The sequence below is a fragment of the Trachypithecus francoisi genome, unplaced genomic scaffold, assembly GCF_009764315.1.
Source record: "Trachypithecus francoisi isolate TF-2019V2 unplaced genomic scaffold, Tfra_2.0 Lachesis_group20, whole genome shotgun sequence".
Classification (NCBI taxonomy): Eukaryota; Metazoa; Chordata; class Mammalia; order Primates; family Cercopithecidae; genus Trachypithecus; species Trachypithecus francoisi.
This window is the reverse complement of record NW_022681466.1, coordinates 43,878,458-43,897,383: the sequence shown is the minus strand read 5'-3', so window position 1 is coordinate 43,897,383 and position 18,926 is coordinate 43,878,458. Positions and strand designations below refer to the sequence as shown.

The 18,926-nt window shown below is 35.1% G+C and overlaps 1 protein-coding gene across 4 annotated transcripts in view; it reads left to right on the top strand.

Annotated features, from left to right (window-relative positions):
* TANC2 (tetratricopeptide repeat, ankyrin repeat and coiled-coil containing 2) overlaps nucleotides 1–18,926 on the top strand; it is a 476,614-nt gene that overhangs the window by 43,499 nt on the left and 414,189 nt on the right. For all 4 annotated transcript variants that reach the window (XM_033184063.1, XM_033184062.1, XM_033184061.1 and 1 more), the window contains exon 2: nucleotides 9,797–9,886. In XM_033184063.1, the coding sequence (XP_033039954.1) occupies nucleotides 9,820–9,886 (67 nt within the window). In that variant the 5' untranslated portion in view covers nucleotides 9,797–9,819. The remainder of the gene's footprint in view (nucleotides 1–9,796; nucleotides 9,887–18,926) is intronic.

The window sequence follows — 18,926 nt, the reverse complement described above, 5'->3', positions numbered from 1 at the left end:
AACACTTAAAGAAGGCCTTTCTTGATAATTCTTAGTACTTCAACATACCTTTCACAGAGGAAAAAACATGTAATTTCCAGATAGTAGACAAATGATTTGTCTTTCTTGTATTGGCTTGATCCTGTTACTGTATATAACTTTTTTTTGAAACAGAGTTTTTACCTTTTCCAAAAGCCTCAAATTCATGCTAGATTTATGTTTCTATCTAGTATTCTCATCATTCACACTGTTAAAGCAAACTAAGTATGGCCTGAGAAGGACTCCGTACTTCTGTGTTTGACTCCTTGTGGACAAACTGTAACCTAGCTTAATAGGCAGACAAGATTAAGACCTCACTTAGGATTAGCCACCTGTAGCAATAGCTGAGTCTTAGCAAATTCTAGCAGCCATACTTCAACCACTCATAGATTGCTACATGTTCAGAGTGTGTTCAAATAAGGCAAATGCCAACCTGTAACCAGTGCAGCTGTTTTTGTAGCTCACTGTTGATTTCTGTCCATCACTTCCCTTTTTTTTTGTCTGTAAATTTGTTCTGACCACGAAGCATCCCTGGAGTTTCCCTGAATCTGGTGTAATTCTGGGGGCTGCCTGATTTGTGAATCGTTCATTGCTTAATTAAACTCATTTAAATTTAATTCAGCTGAAGTTTTTCTTTTAACAACACTAGTGCATTTGTCGGTTATTTACTTCTCCCAGCATAGTTAAATACCTACTCTTTTGAGTTCTTCCATTCTTCTCTATTTCTCTCTTTATTTTTTTTGAGATTATTTGCGATTGTATTTTTTAGAGGTTCTCATGCTTTCAGCAGATATTCCCTAAATTTTCTTTTTCTTTTTTTTTTTTTTGAGATGGAGTTCCGCTCTTCTTGCCGAGGCTGCAGTGCAGTGGCGTGATCTGGGTTCACTGCAACCTCCGCCTCCCAGGTTCAAGTGATTCTCCTGCCTCAGCCTCCCAAGTAGCTGGGATTACAGGCGTGCACCACCATGCCTGGCTAATTTTTTTGTATTTTTAGTATAGACGGGGTTTCACCAGGTTGGCCAGGCTGGTCTCGAACTCCTGACCTCAGGTGATCTGCCTGCCTCGGCCTCCCAAAGTGCTGGGATTACAGGTGTGAACCACTGCACCCAGCCTCTTTTTTTTTTTTTTTTTTTTTTTTTTTTTTTTTTTAAAGAGTCTCCTCTCTGTCACCCAGGCTGGCATGCAGTGGTATGATCATAGTTCACTGTAAGTTTGAACTCGTGGACTCAAGCAGTTCTCCTGCCTCTCAGCTTCCTGAGTAGCTGGGACTACAGCTGTACACCACCATGCCTGCTGGTGGTGGTGGTGTTGTTGAGGTGATGACTTGCTGTGTTGCCCAGGCTGGTCTTGAACTCTTAGGCTCAAGTGATCCTCCTGCCTTGGCCTCCCAAAGCATGGAGATTACAGGCATGAAACACCAAGCCTAGCTTAAATTCCTTTTATGTTCCAGTTACCATGCTAGCTGCTATGTCTTCAGTGGTTATGTAGCTTTTACAGTTTAGTGAGATAAAAATATGCTAAACATTAAATAACTATATAGTCATTAATTATATTCTGCCATATTTTCTTGGGCTTTCTGTATAAGGAGTTATTCTTTTAGATATTTTTCAAATATACATTAAAAAATTAAGGATGTATATTTAACTGTTTAGCATCTCTTCCTTTGGTGCCATGTATTATAAAATTACTACTTTATTCCAATATTTTCATCATGTGTGCATTATTAACCCTGCATCTTATCTGTAATGTTTAAAAAGTTATTGGAAGTGTTTATTAAATGCATTAGTGTGTGTGTGTTGTGTTCTCCTGCAGAAATTTCTCAGAGGAGAAGCTCTATGTTGACAAATGCTAGAAAATGGATAGCATTTACTTTAAATATATGTAACTTGCTTTTTATAATTATATGAACAGATTTGTATTCAAAAGGACTCTGAAGGTCGTGTCTAAATTGTTATTGTGAAGAAAATCGTAAAAGGAGATTGTATGGATTGACTGGAAAGATAATACTTAGTTCACCATTTGGATCAGTTTGTGGTCCTATTTTTGCAATTAGAGGCTTTCAGATAATATCTTAATATATTACCTTACCTTATTTTTAATTTTCTTACCATTTGAAACATTTTCTTCAATCTATAAACTATTAAAGCATTTTAATGGCATAATTTATTTGACATAGTTCTAATGTCAAGAAACTTGTGGCCGGGCGCGGTGGCTCAAGCCTGTAATCCCAGCACTTTGGGAGGCCGAGACGGGCGGATCACGAGGTCAGAAGATCAAGACCATCCTGGCTAACATGGTGAAACCCCGTCTCTACTAAAAATACAAAAAAACTAGCCGGGCGACGTGGCGGGCGCCTGTAGTCCCAGCTACTCGGAGGCTGAGGCAGGAGAATGGCGTGAACCCGGGAGGCGGAGCTTGCAGTGAGCTGAGATCCGGCCACTGCACTCCAGCCTGGGCGGCAGAGCGAGACTCCGTCTCAAAAAAAAAAAAAAAAAAAAAAAAAAAAAAAAGAAACTTGTTTCTCAGACTGGAAACCAGGTCAAAAATAAGATAAGCCAATCCACCACCAAACCAAAACTGAGAATAAAAATAATATCAAACCATTTAAGCAGGAAGTGGATATAGAAAAAGTTATTTTTTAAAAAGCTAGCAAACAGGCTGAGATGACAGAGAATTCAGAACATGGTTAGAAATGAAGATCATTGAGATTCAGGAGAAAGTCAAAACCCAATACCAGGAATATAAGGAATACAGTAAAATGAAACAGGAGCTGAAAGATGAAATGGCCATTTTAAGATCCAGAATGATTACATAGAGCTGAAAAACTCACTTCAAGAATTTCATAATACAATTGCAAATATTAACAGAAGAATCGACCAAGCTGAGGAACGAATCTCAGAGCTCGAAGACCAGTTCTCTGAAATAACTCAGTCAGACAAAAATAAAGAAAAAACAATAAGAATGAACAGAATCTCTGAGAAATATGGGATTGTGTAAAGAGATCAAATTTACAACTCATTGGCATCCCTGAAAAAGAGGGAGAGAAGGCAAGCAACTTGGACAACATATTTGAGAACGTCATCCATGAAAATTCCCCCAACCTCACCAGAGAGGGCACCATCCAAATCAGGAAATGCAGAAAATCCATGTGAGATGAATATCCCCAAGACACATAATCATTAGATTCTCCAAGGTTGAACCGAAAGAAGAAAATGTTAAACGCGGCTAGAAAGAAGGGGCTGGTCACTTAAAAAGGGAACCCCTGGTTAACAGCAGACTTTTCAGCAGAAACTCTACAAACAAGAACAGATTGGGGGCCTGTATTCAGCATTCTTAAAGAAAAGAAATTCTAACCAAAAATTTCCTATCTAGCCAAACTAAGCTTTGTAAGTGAAGGAGAAATAAGATCCTTTGCAGACAAGCAATTGCCAATGGAATTCATTACCATCAGACCTGCCTTACAAGAGGTCCTTAAGAGAGTGCTGAATATGGAAAAGGAAGACCATTACTGGCCACCACAATAAACACACTTAAGTACATAGACGATTGACACTGTAAAGCAGCTACACAGTCAAGTCTGCATAATAACCAGCTAATAACGTGACAGGATCAAATCCACACATATCAATATCAACACACATAGGGTTGAAGTAAAGGGATGGAGAAAAATCCATCAAGCAAACGGGAAACAGAAAAAAGCAGGGGTTCCTATTCTAATTTCAGACAAAACAGACTGATATAGTTTGAATATTTGTCCCTGCCCAAATTTCATGTTGAATTGTAATCCCCAATGCTGGAGATGGGGCAGGGCCTTGAGGGAGGTATTTGGGTCATGGGAGCAGATCCCTCATGGCTTGGTGCTACCTTTACAGCAGTGAGTGAGCTCTTATGAGATCTGGTCATTTTGAAAGTGTGTGAAACCTCCCCCCAACACACGCGCTCTCTCTCTCCTGCTCTGGCCGTTTCCTGTGGCTGCTCCTGCTTCACCTGCCATGAGTAAAAGCTTCCTGAGGCCTCCCCAGAAGCAGATGGTGGAGCTATGCTTCCTGTGCAGCCTGCAGAACTGCAAGCCAATTAAACCTCTTTTCTTATAAATCACCTAGTCTCAGTTATTTATAGTAGTGCAAGAACAGCCTAATACACAGACTTTAAACCAACAATGGTCAAAAGAGACAAAAAGGCATTACATAATGGCAAAGGATTCAGTTCAACAGGAAGACCTAACTGTTGTAAACATAATGTGCACCCAACACAGGGGCACCCAAATTCATAAAACAAATTATTAGAGACTTAGATAACCAACACAAATTTGTAAACTTTCTTAAAACATTATGAGTTTTTTTGCAACTTTTTTTTTTTTTTTAAAGCTAATCGACTGTTACTAGCATGAGTGTGTTTTATGTGTGGCCTAAGATAATTCTTCTTCCACTGTAGCCCAGGAAAGCCAAAAGATTGGCCATCTCTGGTATATGCCCAAAGCAATGTAAATTGTTCTACCAAAAAGACATGTGCTTGGATGTTCATCATAGTTCTTTTCACAATAGCAACATCATGAAATCAACCTAAATGCTCATCAGCGGTAGACTGGATAAAGAAAATGTATATATGCACCATGTAATACTATGCAGGCATAAAAGAATAAGATCATGTCCTTTGCAGCAACATGGACAGAGGAGCTGGAAGCCATTATCCTAAGCACACTAATGCAGGAACAGAAAACAATTACTTTATGTTCTCACAAGTGGGAGATAACACTGAGCACATGTGGACAAGAAAGGAAGAACACACACCAGGGCCTACTTGAGGATGGAGGAGTGTGGAAGGTGAGAATCAAAAAATTACCTATTGGATACTATGCTTATTACCTGAGTGACAAAATCTGTACACCAAACCCTGTCACATGCATTTTACCAAGAAAACAAATCTACACATATCCCCTTGAATCTATAATAATAAGTTAAAATAAAAAGCTGGCATTAGAATGGAAATATTAACATGATGTCATGATTATCAGAATAGTACAGAAGTACTTAATAGTTAATTTGATTACATTATTAATTACATAAACATTTTTATACATGGAATGTTTTACTTTTTTTTAAACAACAGGATAAGAAAAGCTTTAAATACACAGGAGGGATGAACATTGAAAATGAAAATTGATTGCCTGTTGATAATATAGCAGAAGAAGACACTGAAATAGGTTATTGAGTCTCCGGCCTTGGTGGACCATTAAGAAGTCAGTACTCCTCCTGAATGGTTTAGAACGGGTGTCACAAACGTAAAAACTTAGGGACCATGTAGATAACAATGTTCAAATCAGCTAAGTATAAGAAAGTAAGAAATGATTGGGGGCCTGTGAATGGCTTGTTATTTTCCTATCCAGATATTTCACTTGCCAGGAATTTATCTCATGATTTCTCCTGAGTGAACATTTTAATAAAAGTTTGGATATAAAATTGGAAAAGTGGGGTAAAATTTAGATATATATTAGCGGCAATTCGACCAAACTGCCTTCTCCCACTTAGCTTCAATTTGTGGAGTTCCTATATTAATATTTTATTATGATCAGTTTTCTATTGGAATGTTAACTTGAGGAAAATAATGTAATCAAAATGTAACTATGAGATGAGTAGCTTTATGTTTTACTTTTCTATATATTGAAGTAATTTTAAAAAGTTTTAGAACTAGCAAAAAAAAAAAAAAACCCTCTACATCTTCAAAAAGTAGCCATCACTGTAATTTATGCCACCCATCAATATATTTTACCTAAATCAACTTAAGTATGTTCTCCTGATCTTTTTTGACTCTTAGTAAATTTTAAGTAATAAATTGCTGTTTTTATGATAATCTGTGCTCATACTTTTTCCTTTCGAAACTTTGAACAACTGTGTGTAAATAATCAGAGTTTGAGTTAGAAGTTCTAAGTAAGCCTAGAATTTTCTTGGTTTTCTCTCAGATAAAATTTTGAACTATTCCTAGAATTTTCATGCCTTTTCTTGATTCCCTGGAACACATTCAGTCTAGGTAGTCCTCATGGTTCTGGTTGATTTAATATCGTTTCTCGCCAAATGAAACACTTTTATTATGCCCTTTCTTTACTAAGTCAGTAATCTGATGAATCGTGTCTTTGCTCAATTTATTTACTCATTCAAGAAATATTGAGAGCCTACCGTGAACTAGGCATTGTGGCTAAAAAGATTAATAAAACCAGATTTCCTTTTCGTTTTTCTTTTTCTTTCTTTCTTTCTTTTTTTTTTTCGGGCTATTTTATATTTTTTCTTAACATTTTGGTTAAATTAACATTTTGTTAATTTTGGCAAGTTGTGTTTTTCAAAGAATTTTACATTTTATGTTAAATGTTAAATTTGGTATAAAGTTGTTCTTAATATCTTATTTTTTAAATTAAGGATCTGAAATGATGTCATCTGTTTCATTTCTGATATTGGTGATTTCTTTTTTTCTTTCCTCAATCAGCCTTGGTTTAGCAGATCTAATACTTTTCAGAAATCTGATGTGTGGCTTTGTTGATTTTATATTTTGCATTTGTTTTCTATTTCATTTTTTTCTTTTTACTCTTTTCCTTCCTTCTACTTTCTTTGAGTTCTATTTGCTGCTTGCTTTTGAACTTTTTGAAATAAAAGCTTAGATACTGATTTTCATCCTTCACTTCTAATACATACATTTAAGGTATAAATTCCTTTAAAATCATTGCTTTAGTTTTATCCTGTGAATTCCCATAAGTCATTTTTATTATCACTCATTACAAATATTTAAAATTATCTGTTGTGATTTATTTACTTTGTTCAACTTATGGGTTTTTAGAAGTATATCACTTAATTTTTAAGCAATAGGAGATTTTCTAGGTTAAAAAATATTTACATCTAGCTTAATTGCTTTGTGGTTAGGGAATATACTCTGAAAGATTTCAAAATTTGCTGATACTTTTATGACCTAACATGTGGTCCATTTTGGTATGTGTTTTGTGTTATAGTTTGTTTTTATTTGGAAGAGAAATTTGCTTATATATATTCAAGTCTAGTTATTTAATCATGTAGTTCAAATATATCATAGTTTTTGGTTTTTTTTGTCTACTTGGTCTTGTAGCTATTGACAAAGGTGTGTTGGTCTCCCATGTAACTGTGGATTTGTCTGTCACCTTTTAGTTTTGTATACTTTTTGTTTTAAATGTTTTTAGGCTTTCTTATGGGGTCCATTGATTTAGAATTGTGCTATCTTGGCTAGATGTGATGGCTCACGCCTGTATTCTCAGCACTTTGGGAGGCCGAGGTGGGAGGATTGCTTGAGCCCAGTAGTTAGAGACTGGCCTGGGAAACATAGTAAGACCCCATCTTTAGAAAAAATGAGAAAAATTAGTGGTGTGTGGGAGCTCACACGAAGTTCTAGCTACTTCGGTGGCTGGGGTGGGAGGATCACTTGAGCCCAGGAATTTGAGGTTGCAGTGAGCTATAATCACACCACTGTTCTCCAGCCTGGGTGACAGCATGAGACTCTGTCTCAATACAGACGAAAGAATTATGCTATCTTCTTATTGATAGGACTTTTTAATTATTAAGAAATGCTTTTATCTTTAGTAATACGTATTGCCTTAAGTGTACTTTGCCTGATATTGGCATAGTGATGCCACTTTTCTTTTTGTTGGAGTTTGAATGGTATATCTTTTCCTATCATTTTGCATCCGGTTCTTCTGTATTTATAGTCTTCTACTAGAGTGTTGAACATAGTAATGGATATAATTTGAGTTTAAGTTATAAACCTTACTATTTGTCTTACATTTATCCACAGATCTATGCTACTTTTTCTCTTATGTCTTACTTTCTTTGGTTTAGTCAAATGTTTTTACTTATTCTTTTTATCTCCTCAGTTTGCTTTTAGTGAATATCTTAGAGATTACTACATGACTTTTTGAGTTATTGAAGTCTAACATGAATTATTACTTCTCTTCTCGGGTAATACAGATATCTTAGAAACTTCAATTCCATTACCCTACTCCTTCCTTTTTTATTGTTGTCATGCATTTTAAATCTATATATTTTAAAGAACAGCCTATCAATGTTATTTTTATAGTCATTATTTATTAATACTTAAGAACATATTTACCCTTTCTGTGGCTCTTGTTTTTTGCGTGTATATGCCTTTGTCTAGTATCATTTTCCTTCTGTTGGAAGAACTCCATTTTAGTAATAAATTCTTTGTTTTTTCTTTTGATTTTCATTTGCAAAGATATTTTAAACTGAGAGTAAATTGCTTGATTGGCACCAGTTTTTTTTTTTTCAGAATTTTAAAATCATTTTCTGCTATTGATTTCTGTTGAAAGTATCTTTCAGTCTGTTGATTCTTGCTACTTTAAATGTGTTTTTTGGGGGGTCTGGCTGTTTTAAAAGTTGTCTTTAGTTTTTAGCAGTTTGGCTATGATTTACTTAGTGTTTTTCTTTGTAGTTATTCTGCTTGAGTTTGACAAGCTTCTTCAGATGTGGCTTCATGTCTTTAATTAATGTTAGACAATTCTTGATTGCTAGCATTTCATATATTGCTTCTTCCCAGTTTTCACGCTGCTATGAAATTTCAGTTATACGTATGATAGAACTTTTCAGTGGCTCCATATGCATCTGGTACTCTTTTCTATAATTTTTTGTTTTCATCTCTCTATGCTTTGGTTTGGATATTTTCTGTTGACCTGTGTCCCATTTCACATTTGCTCTATTTAATCTGCCGGACACACCAAGTACTTACAACACTTTTGGAAAATTTTGCTGTGAAGAAGAGTGAGGATATAAGAACAGTCATTGAATTGTGGTGGAGTAAAGAGTGGGGCTTTCTTTTTGAACAAGATAGACTAAAATATGTTTATGTTATGACTGGAATGATTCAGGAGAGAGAAAAAACATTAAAGCTATTTCAGAGAAAAGGAAGATGATTTTTTAAAATAAAATTCTTGGGAAGGTGAGAGTGAATGTAATGCAAAGCAGTCAGAGAGTTTTCCTTTGGTAGGAGTGGGACATGGAATAGGTACGGATTCATGCGTAGCTGTAGTCTTGGGAGATAGAATTCTGGCTTGACCAGTGGAAATTCTGCAGGTGCGATCAGTTTCTAGAATGTGTGTGTGTGGGGATGTGTGTTTGTGTGTCATGTGGGAAAATTGTCCAAGAATGGAGAGTCAAGTAAAAGGTAGACAGTATTTATAGCTCTCTAATTATGTTTTCTATTTCTGTGCATCCTCAGTGATAGCTGCCTTTATTTCTTAGGGTAGTCAAAAGTATTGTATTTTTTTAAGGAACTATTTAAATGTTTAATAGTCTTTTTTGTCATATAGTTATAGTTGTGTACTATATATTTAAACATAATTTTCTTTTTCTGGTTTACCACTTTTATTATTTTTTAAATTTTCTATTATGGGTAAATAATAGTTGTATATATTTATGGGGTAAATATAGTTAATTCTTTATAATGAATTTTAAATTAATTCTTAGTATTTTGGATAGACAATCAAGTTTTCTTTTTTCTTTTTAAATTTTTATCATAGTAGGTGTATATATTTATGGGGTACATGAAATGTTTTGATACAGGCATGCAATGTTAAATAAGCACATTATGAAGAATGGGGTACCTGTCCTCAATCATTTGTTTATTGAGTTGCAAACAGTCCAGTTGCACCCTTTAAGTTATTAAAAAATGTACAGTTATTGACTATAGCCACCCTCTTATGCTATGAAAATCAAGTTTTCTTAAACACATTTTTCTATATTTTATTTTACAGTTTTGCAGTAGAATAGTATAACCATGTTTCGGAATAGTCTCAAGATGCTGCTTACTGGTGGGAAATCAAGTCGTAAAAACAGGTCAAGTGGTAAGTGACTATGCTACATTTATTGTGTATGATATTTTACAAATGTAATTTCTTTTAGGGTCCTGAATTAATGCTGTAACACTTTATTAAATGCTTAACTTAAAACTTAAAAGAAAGTTTACATTTCTTTGGGCTTTCATACAAGAGGTAGGAACACTTGAATGCTTATCAGGAACAGTCGAGAGAAAAGAAAACCTTGTGAAGGAAAAACACTTATTTCTAATACATGAGAGAGTAATGTTTCTGTGCATTTGCTTAAAACCTTCTAGACCTAAGTTTATTTTTTTGAATTAACACATGAAATTATTGCAATCCTAGGCACTCACTGGGGAAGGAAATTATAAAAATAACTGTCCTTAAAGATTTATACAGAAAGTGAAATATAAGTTGAATATTTTTATAGCCATTAAAATAAAGTTTATGGGTTTTTCTTTTTCTTTTCTTTTTTTAGAACAAGGGGTTAAGTCTTAGGCTTTTGAGGTAAAACTGTATATACTTTCTTGATGAAAAATATTGAAAAGGAATGTATTAGAATATTTGTTTTTTATTAATGAGTGGTAGACTTTTATTGTATTCTTCATAATCTTTTCAACTTATTTTTCTGCAATTTATAAATTTATGTTGGTACTGTATTTATTGTCATTCATTTCAGAATGTTTCTGTAATTCTGATTGTGGTTTCTTCTTGACCCATGAGTATTTAGAAGTGTATTTACTAAATTCCAAACTGTTGATGAGTTTTTGTTTATCTTATTGCAAGAACAAACTCCCCTACATCAACAAAAGGAAAACTGTTTTTTCCTCCACTGCTCACACCAACATTTCTGGCCACCAAATATGTGGGTTTTTTTTTTTTCCTACAGTGAGTCAGTTCGTTTCTCTGGTAGACACCAACTGAATGTCCTACAATTAAATTCAATTCTGACACTATCTACCCTGAGTTAGCACAGACCCCATGGGTTATGATCTCAGTCCTACAAGACTGCTTTCCACTTCAGATATCAATTGCGTGTGGTGGATCCCCAGGTTACCCACAACCTCTGTCCGACTTGGCTACAAATCAGAGTTCCCATGACCCGTTTCTCAGGTTCTATCATTTGCTAGAATGGTGCACACAACTCAAGAAAACAGTGTCTTTACAAGATTATTGGGCTATTAAAGAATACAGTTCAGGAAGAGTCAGATGGAAGATGTGGGTAGGGCAAGATATGGGGAAAAGGGCCATGGGCTTCCATGCCCTTTTTGGGTATGCCACCTTCTCAGCATCTTCCATGTGTTCATCAACCCAGAATCCCGTCGAACCCCATCCTTTTGGGTTTTTATGGAGGCTCCATTATGCAGATATGATTAATTAATTGGCCATTGGTGATGAACTCAACCTTCAGCCCATCTCTCCTCTCCAGAAGTTAGAGAGTAAGGCTGACTCTTATGGTTGGCCCCCCTGGCAGCCAGCACCTGTCCTGAGGCTGTTCAGGAGCCCCCAGGTACCTACCATTCATCCTGTTAGCATATAGAAAACCACTTATCACTCCGAAGACTCAAAGTTTTAGAGCCGTGTGCCAGGAAATGAGCAGAGTCAAATACGTTTTTTTTTTGTTTGTTTGTTTTTGTGTGTGTGTGTGTGGTGTGTGTGTGTGTTGTGTGTGTGTGTGTGTGTGTGTGTGTGTGTTTTTACTACGTCATGCTTCTTATTATTGAATTCTAGCTTAATTATACTATTAGAGAATCTATTCTGTATTATTTTATTCTTTTGATATTTATTGAGATTTGCTTTACAGTTCATTATGTGGTCAGTTTTGGTGAATGTTCTGAAAGTAATGTGAATGTTGTAGTTATTGGATTCAGTGTGGATCAGTTTTGTTAATGATGGCACTCAAACATTTCCTATCCTTACTTACTTAAAAAATTATTTACTGAGAAAGGTGTGATAAAATACCACATTATGATTGTGAATTTGCTTATTTCTCCTGCTAGTTCCTGAGAATTTTTGCTTTATATGTTTGGAAGCTGTCTTATTAGGAACATTCAAGTTTAGGATTGTTACATCTTCGTGGTGAATTGACGTTTTTACCATTATGAAATGCTTCTTTCTCTTTCTAATAATGATTTTTGTTTAAAAGTTCATTTTTTCTCTCAGATTAGTATAAGGACTGCAGGGTTTTTTTAAAATTAGTATTTGCAAAATATGACTTCTTTCATACTTTTACTCTCAACATTTCTGTGTGCTTATGCTGTTAATAGCATATAGTTGGGTTTTCTTTTCTTTTATTCTGACATTTTTTTTTCTCTTAAGAAAGTCTTTGGTCTACATTAATTTGGTCAGTCATACATTTAGGTATCTGTGTGCTTTCTACTTGGCCTATCCATTCTATGCTTCTTTCTCTCCTATCTTTCTTTCTCTTTCCTCTCTCCTTTTGCATTGATCAAAACTTTTTTTTTTTTGAGACAGGGTCTCACTCTGTTGCCCAGTCTGGAGTCTAGGGACACAAACACAGCTCACTGCAGCCTCAACCTCCTTTGCTCAAGCAATACTCCCACATCAGCCTCCTGAGTAGCTGGGACTACAGGTGTACACCACCACACCCAGCTAATTAAAAAAAAAAAAAATTTTGTAGTCCAGGCTGTTCTTGAACTCCTGGGGTCAAGTGATCCTCATGCCTTGGCCTCCCAAAGTGTTGGGATTACAGGTGTGAGCCACCATGCCTGGACTCAAAACGTTTTTTATAATTCCATGTTTTCCTCTATTAACTTTGAAATTATATACTCTTTTGAAATTTTTTCAGTGGTTACCTAAAGATTAAAACAATCCTAAGTTTATCGAAGTTTGATATTTAATTAATATGTTTACCCTCTTCTTGGACAATGCAAGAGCTTTAGATTCTCTTCACCTATCTTTAACCTCCACAAGACATTACTATTCTATGTAGTCACTGTTACTTAGATATGCCCATATATTTGACCCTTTCTTTGATTTTCATTCCTTCCCGCACCCATCACTTTCTAGATAGAAATAACTTTGTCTGAATAACACCCTTTGTTTTGTTTCATTTTATTTTATTTTTAGAGACAGGGTCTTGCTCTGTCACCAAGGCTGGAATTTAGTGGCATTGTGATAGCTCACTGTAACCTCAAACCTCCAGGCTCAAGCATTCCTTCCACCTCAGATTCTGGAGTAGCTAGGACTACAGGTGCATACCACTGCATCTGGTTAATTAAATAAAATTTTTTTTGTAGAGATGAGATCGTGTTATGTTTCCCAAGGCTGGTCTTGAACTCCTAGCCTCAAGTGATCTTCCTGCCTTGGCCTCCCAAAGCTTTGGGATTTCAGACGTGAGCCACCATACCTGGCCAAGAAGACTCTTTTAGAATTTCCTTTAATGAGGAGTCGTCTATGACAAACTTTACTTTTGTCTGAAAATATCTTTATTTTGCCTTCATTTTTGTAAGAGTTTTTTCTTTTTTAAGAGATGGGGTCTCTCTGTTTCCTAGCTTGAAGTGCAGTAGCTATTTATAGGTGTAGTCTTAGTGCATTGCAGCCTTTAGACTCCTGGCCTCAGGTGATCCTCCTGCCTTAGCCACCCGAGGAGCTGGACCTACAAGTGGATGCCACTCTGCCTGGTTACTTCTTAGGATACTTTTATGTGACTATAATTCTAGGGTGCAGTTATTTTCTTTCAGTATTTTACAATGTTATTTATTGTCTTCTGGCTTCTTCCATTTTTTTCTGGTGATCAGCTGTCAGTCTAATTGCTACTCCTTTAAAGGCAACCTGCCATTTTTCTCTTTGATGTTTTCTAGATTTATATTGGTATGCCTAAGAGTATTTTCTTTTTTATCTTTATCATTGAAAAAAATCTTTATATTCTGGCCAAGTGTGATAGCACATGCCTGATAATCCCAGCACTTTGGGAGGCCGAGGCAGGCGGATCACTTGAGGCCAGAAGTTCAAGACCATCCTGGCCAACATGGCGAAATCCAGTCTCTATTAAAAATGCATAAATTAGCCAGATGTATTGGCACATGCCTGTAATCTCAGCTACTTGGGAAGCTGAGGCAGGAGACTCTCTTGAGCCTGGGAGGCGGAGGTTGCAGTGACCCAAGATTATACCACTGCACTCCAGCCTGGGTGACAGAGGGAGAGACCCTGTCCCAAAAAAAAAAAAAGAAATCTTTATTGTCTATTCATGTTTTTATTCATGTTTGTAGGATTTCTTGACTCTGTGGCATGTCTTTTGTCAGTTTTGGAAAACTGTTACCCATTATGTTTTCAGATTTTAATTTTTCTCTCATTTTTTTCCTTATCTTGTTTTTTTTTGGAACTCCAGTTATACATTTGATAGACCATACACATATCGTCTCTGACGCCTACATTTTCTCTTAACCCTTTCGTCTTTATATGCTTTATGCTGGATATTTTCTTTTGACTTATATGCTTTTCATACTTTTCTTTCTGTTCCACAGATTGTGTAATCTCAGTTGATCTATCTCTAAATTCACTGATTTTTTTCTTTTGTCTGCTCAAGTCTGCTATCATGTCTACTGACATTTTTTTCAATTATTGAATTTTTCAACTCCAGAATTTCTATTTGATTCATTAAAAATTTTAAATCTCTGTTGGTATTCTTTATTTGGTGAGACATTGTTCTCATATTTACATTAAGTTCTACTGACATAGTATCCTTTAGTCTTTTGAACATATTTAAAATAGGCAATTTAAAGTTGCTTAGTATCTCCAACATCAGGGCTTCCCTCAGAGACAATGTCCATTGTTTGCATTTTGCCCCTTGTGTATAGGCCATACTTTCTGGTATCTTTGTATGTCTCGTAATTTTTTGTTGAATCCTGGACATTTTAGATTATATAATGTGTTATCTCTGGAAATCAGATTTTCCTCCTCTCCAGGGATTTATTTATGTTGTTTTGATTATTTGTTTAGTGACTTCTCTGAACTAATTCTCCAGAGTCTGTGTTACTGTGCATGGCCATTAAAGTCTCAGTTTGGTTTGTTTAATGGTCAATTCATACTACACAGAAATTTTCTAGAGTGCCTTCCAGGCTTTGTCAAGGGACTTTTTATACTGAGCAAGCTCTGAGTAGGATCAAATAGACAACTTTGTGGGTGGAATATTCTCAGGAACTACTAGACAGGTGAAATAATGACAATTTTTTGGAAATAAAGCTTTGAAGGAACTACAGCTCTCTTTTGCCCCTTCCAGTGGCTGCCAGGCTGCTGATTTTCATGACTAGATTGTTGACTGTTGGGGCTACTGCATAGCTGGAGAGAAGGGGATGGGAATAGAGCAAGTCAAAATGCCACAAAACTTGCTGTTTTTTAAACCAACATTCAGCCATTATTCTTGAATATATATTGCCTGGATTGCTGCAAGCCTTTGACCAAGTTTATTCTGACAATTTTGCCAATTTTCTCATTGCATTTTTGGAGGAGAGAATTTCTAGATGTCCTTACTTCTCTGTTTTCATTAACATCACCCCACTGTTCACTTTTTCATGTTTTCTTCTAAATTTATGTTGGGACTAATCATGTTATAGATTCAAGCTGCTTTCAAATTTGACGTTTAAAAAAACAATTTATCCCAAATTTCTTTTCTGTCATAGAATCATCATTTTCATAGATGCCTTCAGTTGTTCACTTTTGACAGCAGCACTAGCATTTTCTGTGGCTTCACAAGAGTACCTGACCTTAGACCAGACAGGTGACTCGTACTATAGAGGAAGACATCAAATCTGTGCTTTAGCAAAAGCACAAATTATTACTTACTAGACTTTTGAATAACTACTGTGTTAGTAGAAATTATATTATTAAATCAATACTGTTAAGGTTCTACTGTAGTATTACAGCTTATTTCTTTGATTTTCTGGGTAATTATGTCAGTAATGATTTTTAGGAGTCTGATTCTAATATTTATTCCCTGTTTTTTCACACAAATTGTTTACAGTTTAGAATTGTTATAAAAACAGTGCTTTGTATCGTGTATGCAGAGAATGCTATTTGTAGAGAATCAGAATTTTTTCCATACTAAGAGATTATTCCAAGGCAACAATAAATGTTATATTAAGAGAAAATGTATTTATGGAATGATATCATTAGTGTTTTTATTATTACAGTTTTTTCCTTAACCCTTAATGAATAATTGAGTAGATACTTTATTCTTTATATTAATTTTGGCTCATGGCTTATTTTTAGGGTTAGTAAGGGAAGTTTTCTCATAGGTATATAATTTTAGGGTTTTTTTTTTTTAAATCAACTTAGTATTTAGTTTAAAAAGCATTTGTAATGAAGGGAATTATCTGTCTTAATTTGTCTTTTAAATAGCTGATCTGAATTTTTGTTTGGACCACTAGATAAATATTTCACAGAAATAGTTTTTATATCAAGTTTATTAAAATAAGATAAATTTTATCTGTCAGAGTTTTCCCCCTAATGACATGAGAATATTAGCTTTGAATTTTATAACAGTTAATTAAGATTTATGATGTGAAAATTATTTTTTTCTGATGCTTGTAGCAAGTATTCTGAAGTTTTCTAAAAAAAAAAACAAACAATGTGGTTCTTTTAAATGAGCTATAAAGAAAATATGTGTTTGTGTTTTCTAAAAGTTCATATATATATTAAATGTTTATATATTTTTTCTTATTTTTCCTAACTTTATCACCTTAAATTATTTCATTAAAAAGCTTCAAATATGCTTCTTTGAATCAAGTAATGCCATTGTTTGGTATCATTGATTGTTTTGGTAAATCATTATTCAAGTATGCTGGTGGGGGTGGGGAGATACTGGCAATTTCAGATATTCAAGAATTCAGAAAGATTAGTATCATAAGCATAACATAGCCTTTGGAGAATGTATGGAAGGCAGGAGATAGAGAAACAAAAGTGAGCAAAATACGTAAAACTTAAACACAGATAATTGCTGGTAATGTACTACAAGAAGTAGAATTTATTCCAAGAATACAAAGATGTTTGTACATCAGAAAATTAACAGAACTTTTCCAATTAGAAAAAAAATTTTAAACCACATGATTATGTATTGAAAAAGTGTTTTATAAAATGGTACAGCAATTAAAAATATCATTAAGGCCGGGCGTGGTGGCTCATGCCTGTAATCCCAGCACTTTGGGAGGCCGAGGTGGGCAGATCACGAGGTCAGGAGTTCGAGACCAGCCTGGCCAATATAGTGAAACCCCGTCTCTACAAAATAAATTTTTTATGGCTGAATAATATTCCATTGTGCCACATTTTGTTGATCTTTTCTTCCTTTGATGGGCATTTGAGTTGTTTTCATTTTTTAATCTGTGAATAATGCTGCAGTGAACATTGGGATATGAGTATCTGTTTGAGTTTTTTCAGTTCTTTTGGGTATATAGGGGTGGGATCTCTGGGTCATATGGCAATTCTATGTTTAACTTTTTGATGAATTAACAAACTGTTTTCCACAGTGGCTGCACACTTAGTATTCTTTCTGTCATGGCATGAGGGTTCCAGTTTCTCCACATCCCTGCCAACACTTGTGATTTTCTTTCTTTTTTTAAAATTATAGTAGGTGTGAAGTGGTATCTCATTGTGGTTTTGATTTACTTTTCCCTAATGATTAGTGATATTGAGGATCTTTTCATTAATGATCATTTTATACCTTTGGAGAAATGCCTATTCTAGTCCCTTACCTGTTTTTGAATTGGATTGCTTGTGTTTTTGTCATTCACTTGGAGGAGTTCTTTATATGTTTGATAAGAGCTTGGAGGAGCTCTTATCAAATATGTGATTTGCAAATGTTTTCTCCCTTTATAGGGGTTGTCTTTTCATTCCAAGGTCATGAGGATTTACTCCTGTGTTTTCTTCTAAGAGTTATTATGGTTTTAACTCTTACATTTAAGTTGTGGATCCATTTGGAGTTAGTATTTGTATGTGGTATGAAGGAAGGGTCCAAATTTGTTCTTTTGCATGTGGAAATCTAATTTCCCTAGCACCGTTTTTTGAAGAGACTATTCTTTCTCTACTGAGTGGACTTGGCACCCTTGCTTTACTTATAGATTTTTAGATTTAATTCATGTTCCTGGTTCATAACAGAAAGGATGACTAATCCCTTATCAGTAAACGATAAAGATAAATGATAAAGATAGCAGATATTTTCTAAATTAATTTTTTTATTTTTTACTAAAATGATACAAATGTGTGGGCTGCTGTAAATTTACAGTTAACAATGTGACTTTTAAAAAAACGATTTCTTTAGTTTCATTTTTTAAGTTTTTGTTCACTGTTCTATGGTACAGGATTTTAGTTTTTATACAGTGTTTTATTAATCAGCTTTAAATTGATGCACATGGAATACAGGGTCGTGTCCCCAGTGTCTTCTATTCAAAATGGTTCCCCTTAAGCCCAAACGAATTCTGAAACGTTTCTTTATCTCCAGGTTTCCAAGGAGATCATGTTACTTCTATACTCTCCAGTCACTCCTCAGTGGATTCAGGGTTTTCTGTTCAGACTAGGCATAGAATGAGTGTAATATAATTTTTTTGTTAACAAAATATTTATTTCTAGTGTAAGAAACAGCAATGGGTACTAAACCTCAAATTGGTTAGAGATTATTTTTTAGTGAAAAATGTTTCTTCTTGTAATTTATAGAGCTAGTAATTACTAGAACTCATGAACAATATGACAGCAGCAACACGGCATGGTGACTCACTCCTGTAATCCTAGCACTTTGGGAGGCCAGGGCAAGAGGATCTCTTGTGGCCAGAGATTTGAGACCAGCCTGGCAACATAGTGAGACGCTGTCTCTAAAAAAAAAGAATGAAAGAATAACCAGGCATGGTGGCACGTAGTCCTAGTGAGGCAGGAGGATCACTTGACCTCGGGAGTTTGAGGTTACAGTGAACTACGAATGCACCACTGCACTTAAACTACGTGACAGAGCAAGACCCTGTCTGTGGAAAAAAAAAAAAGAGCAGTCATTTTCTGAATTAAACCTTTTACTTTAAAATAATTGTAGATTTACATGCAGTTGTAAGGAATAGCCAGGAGC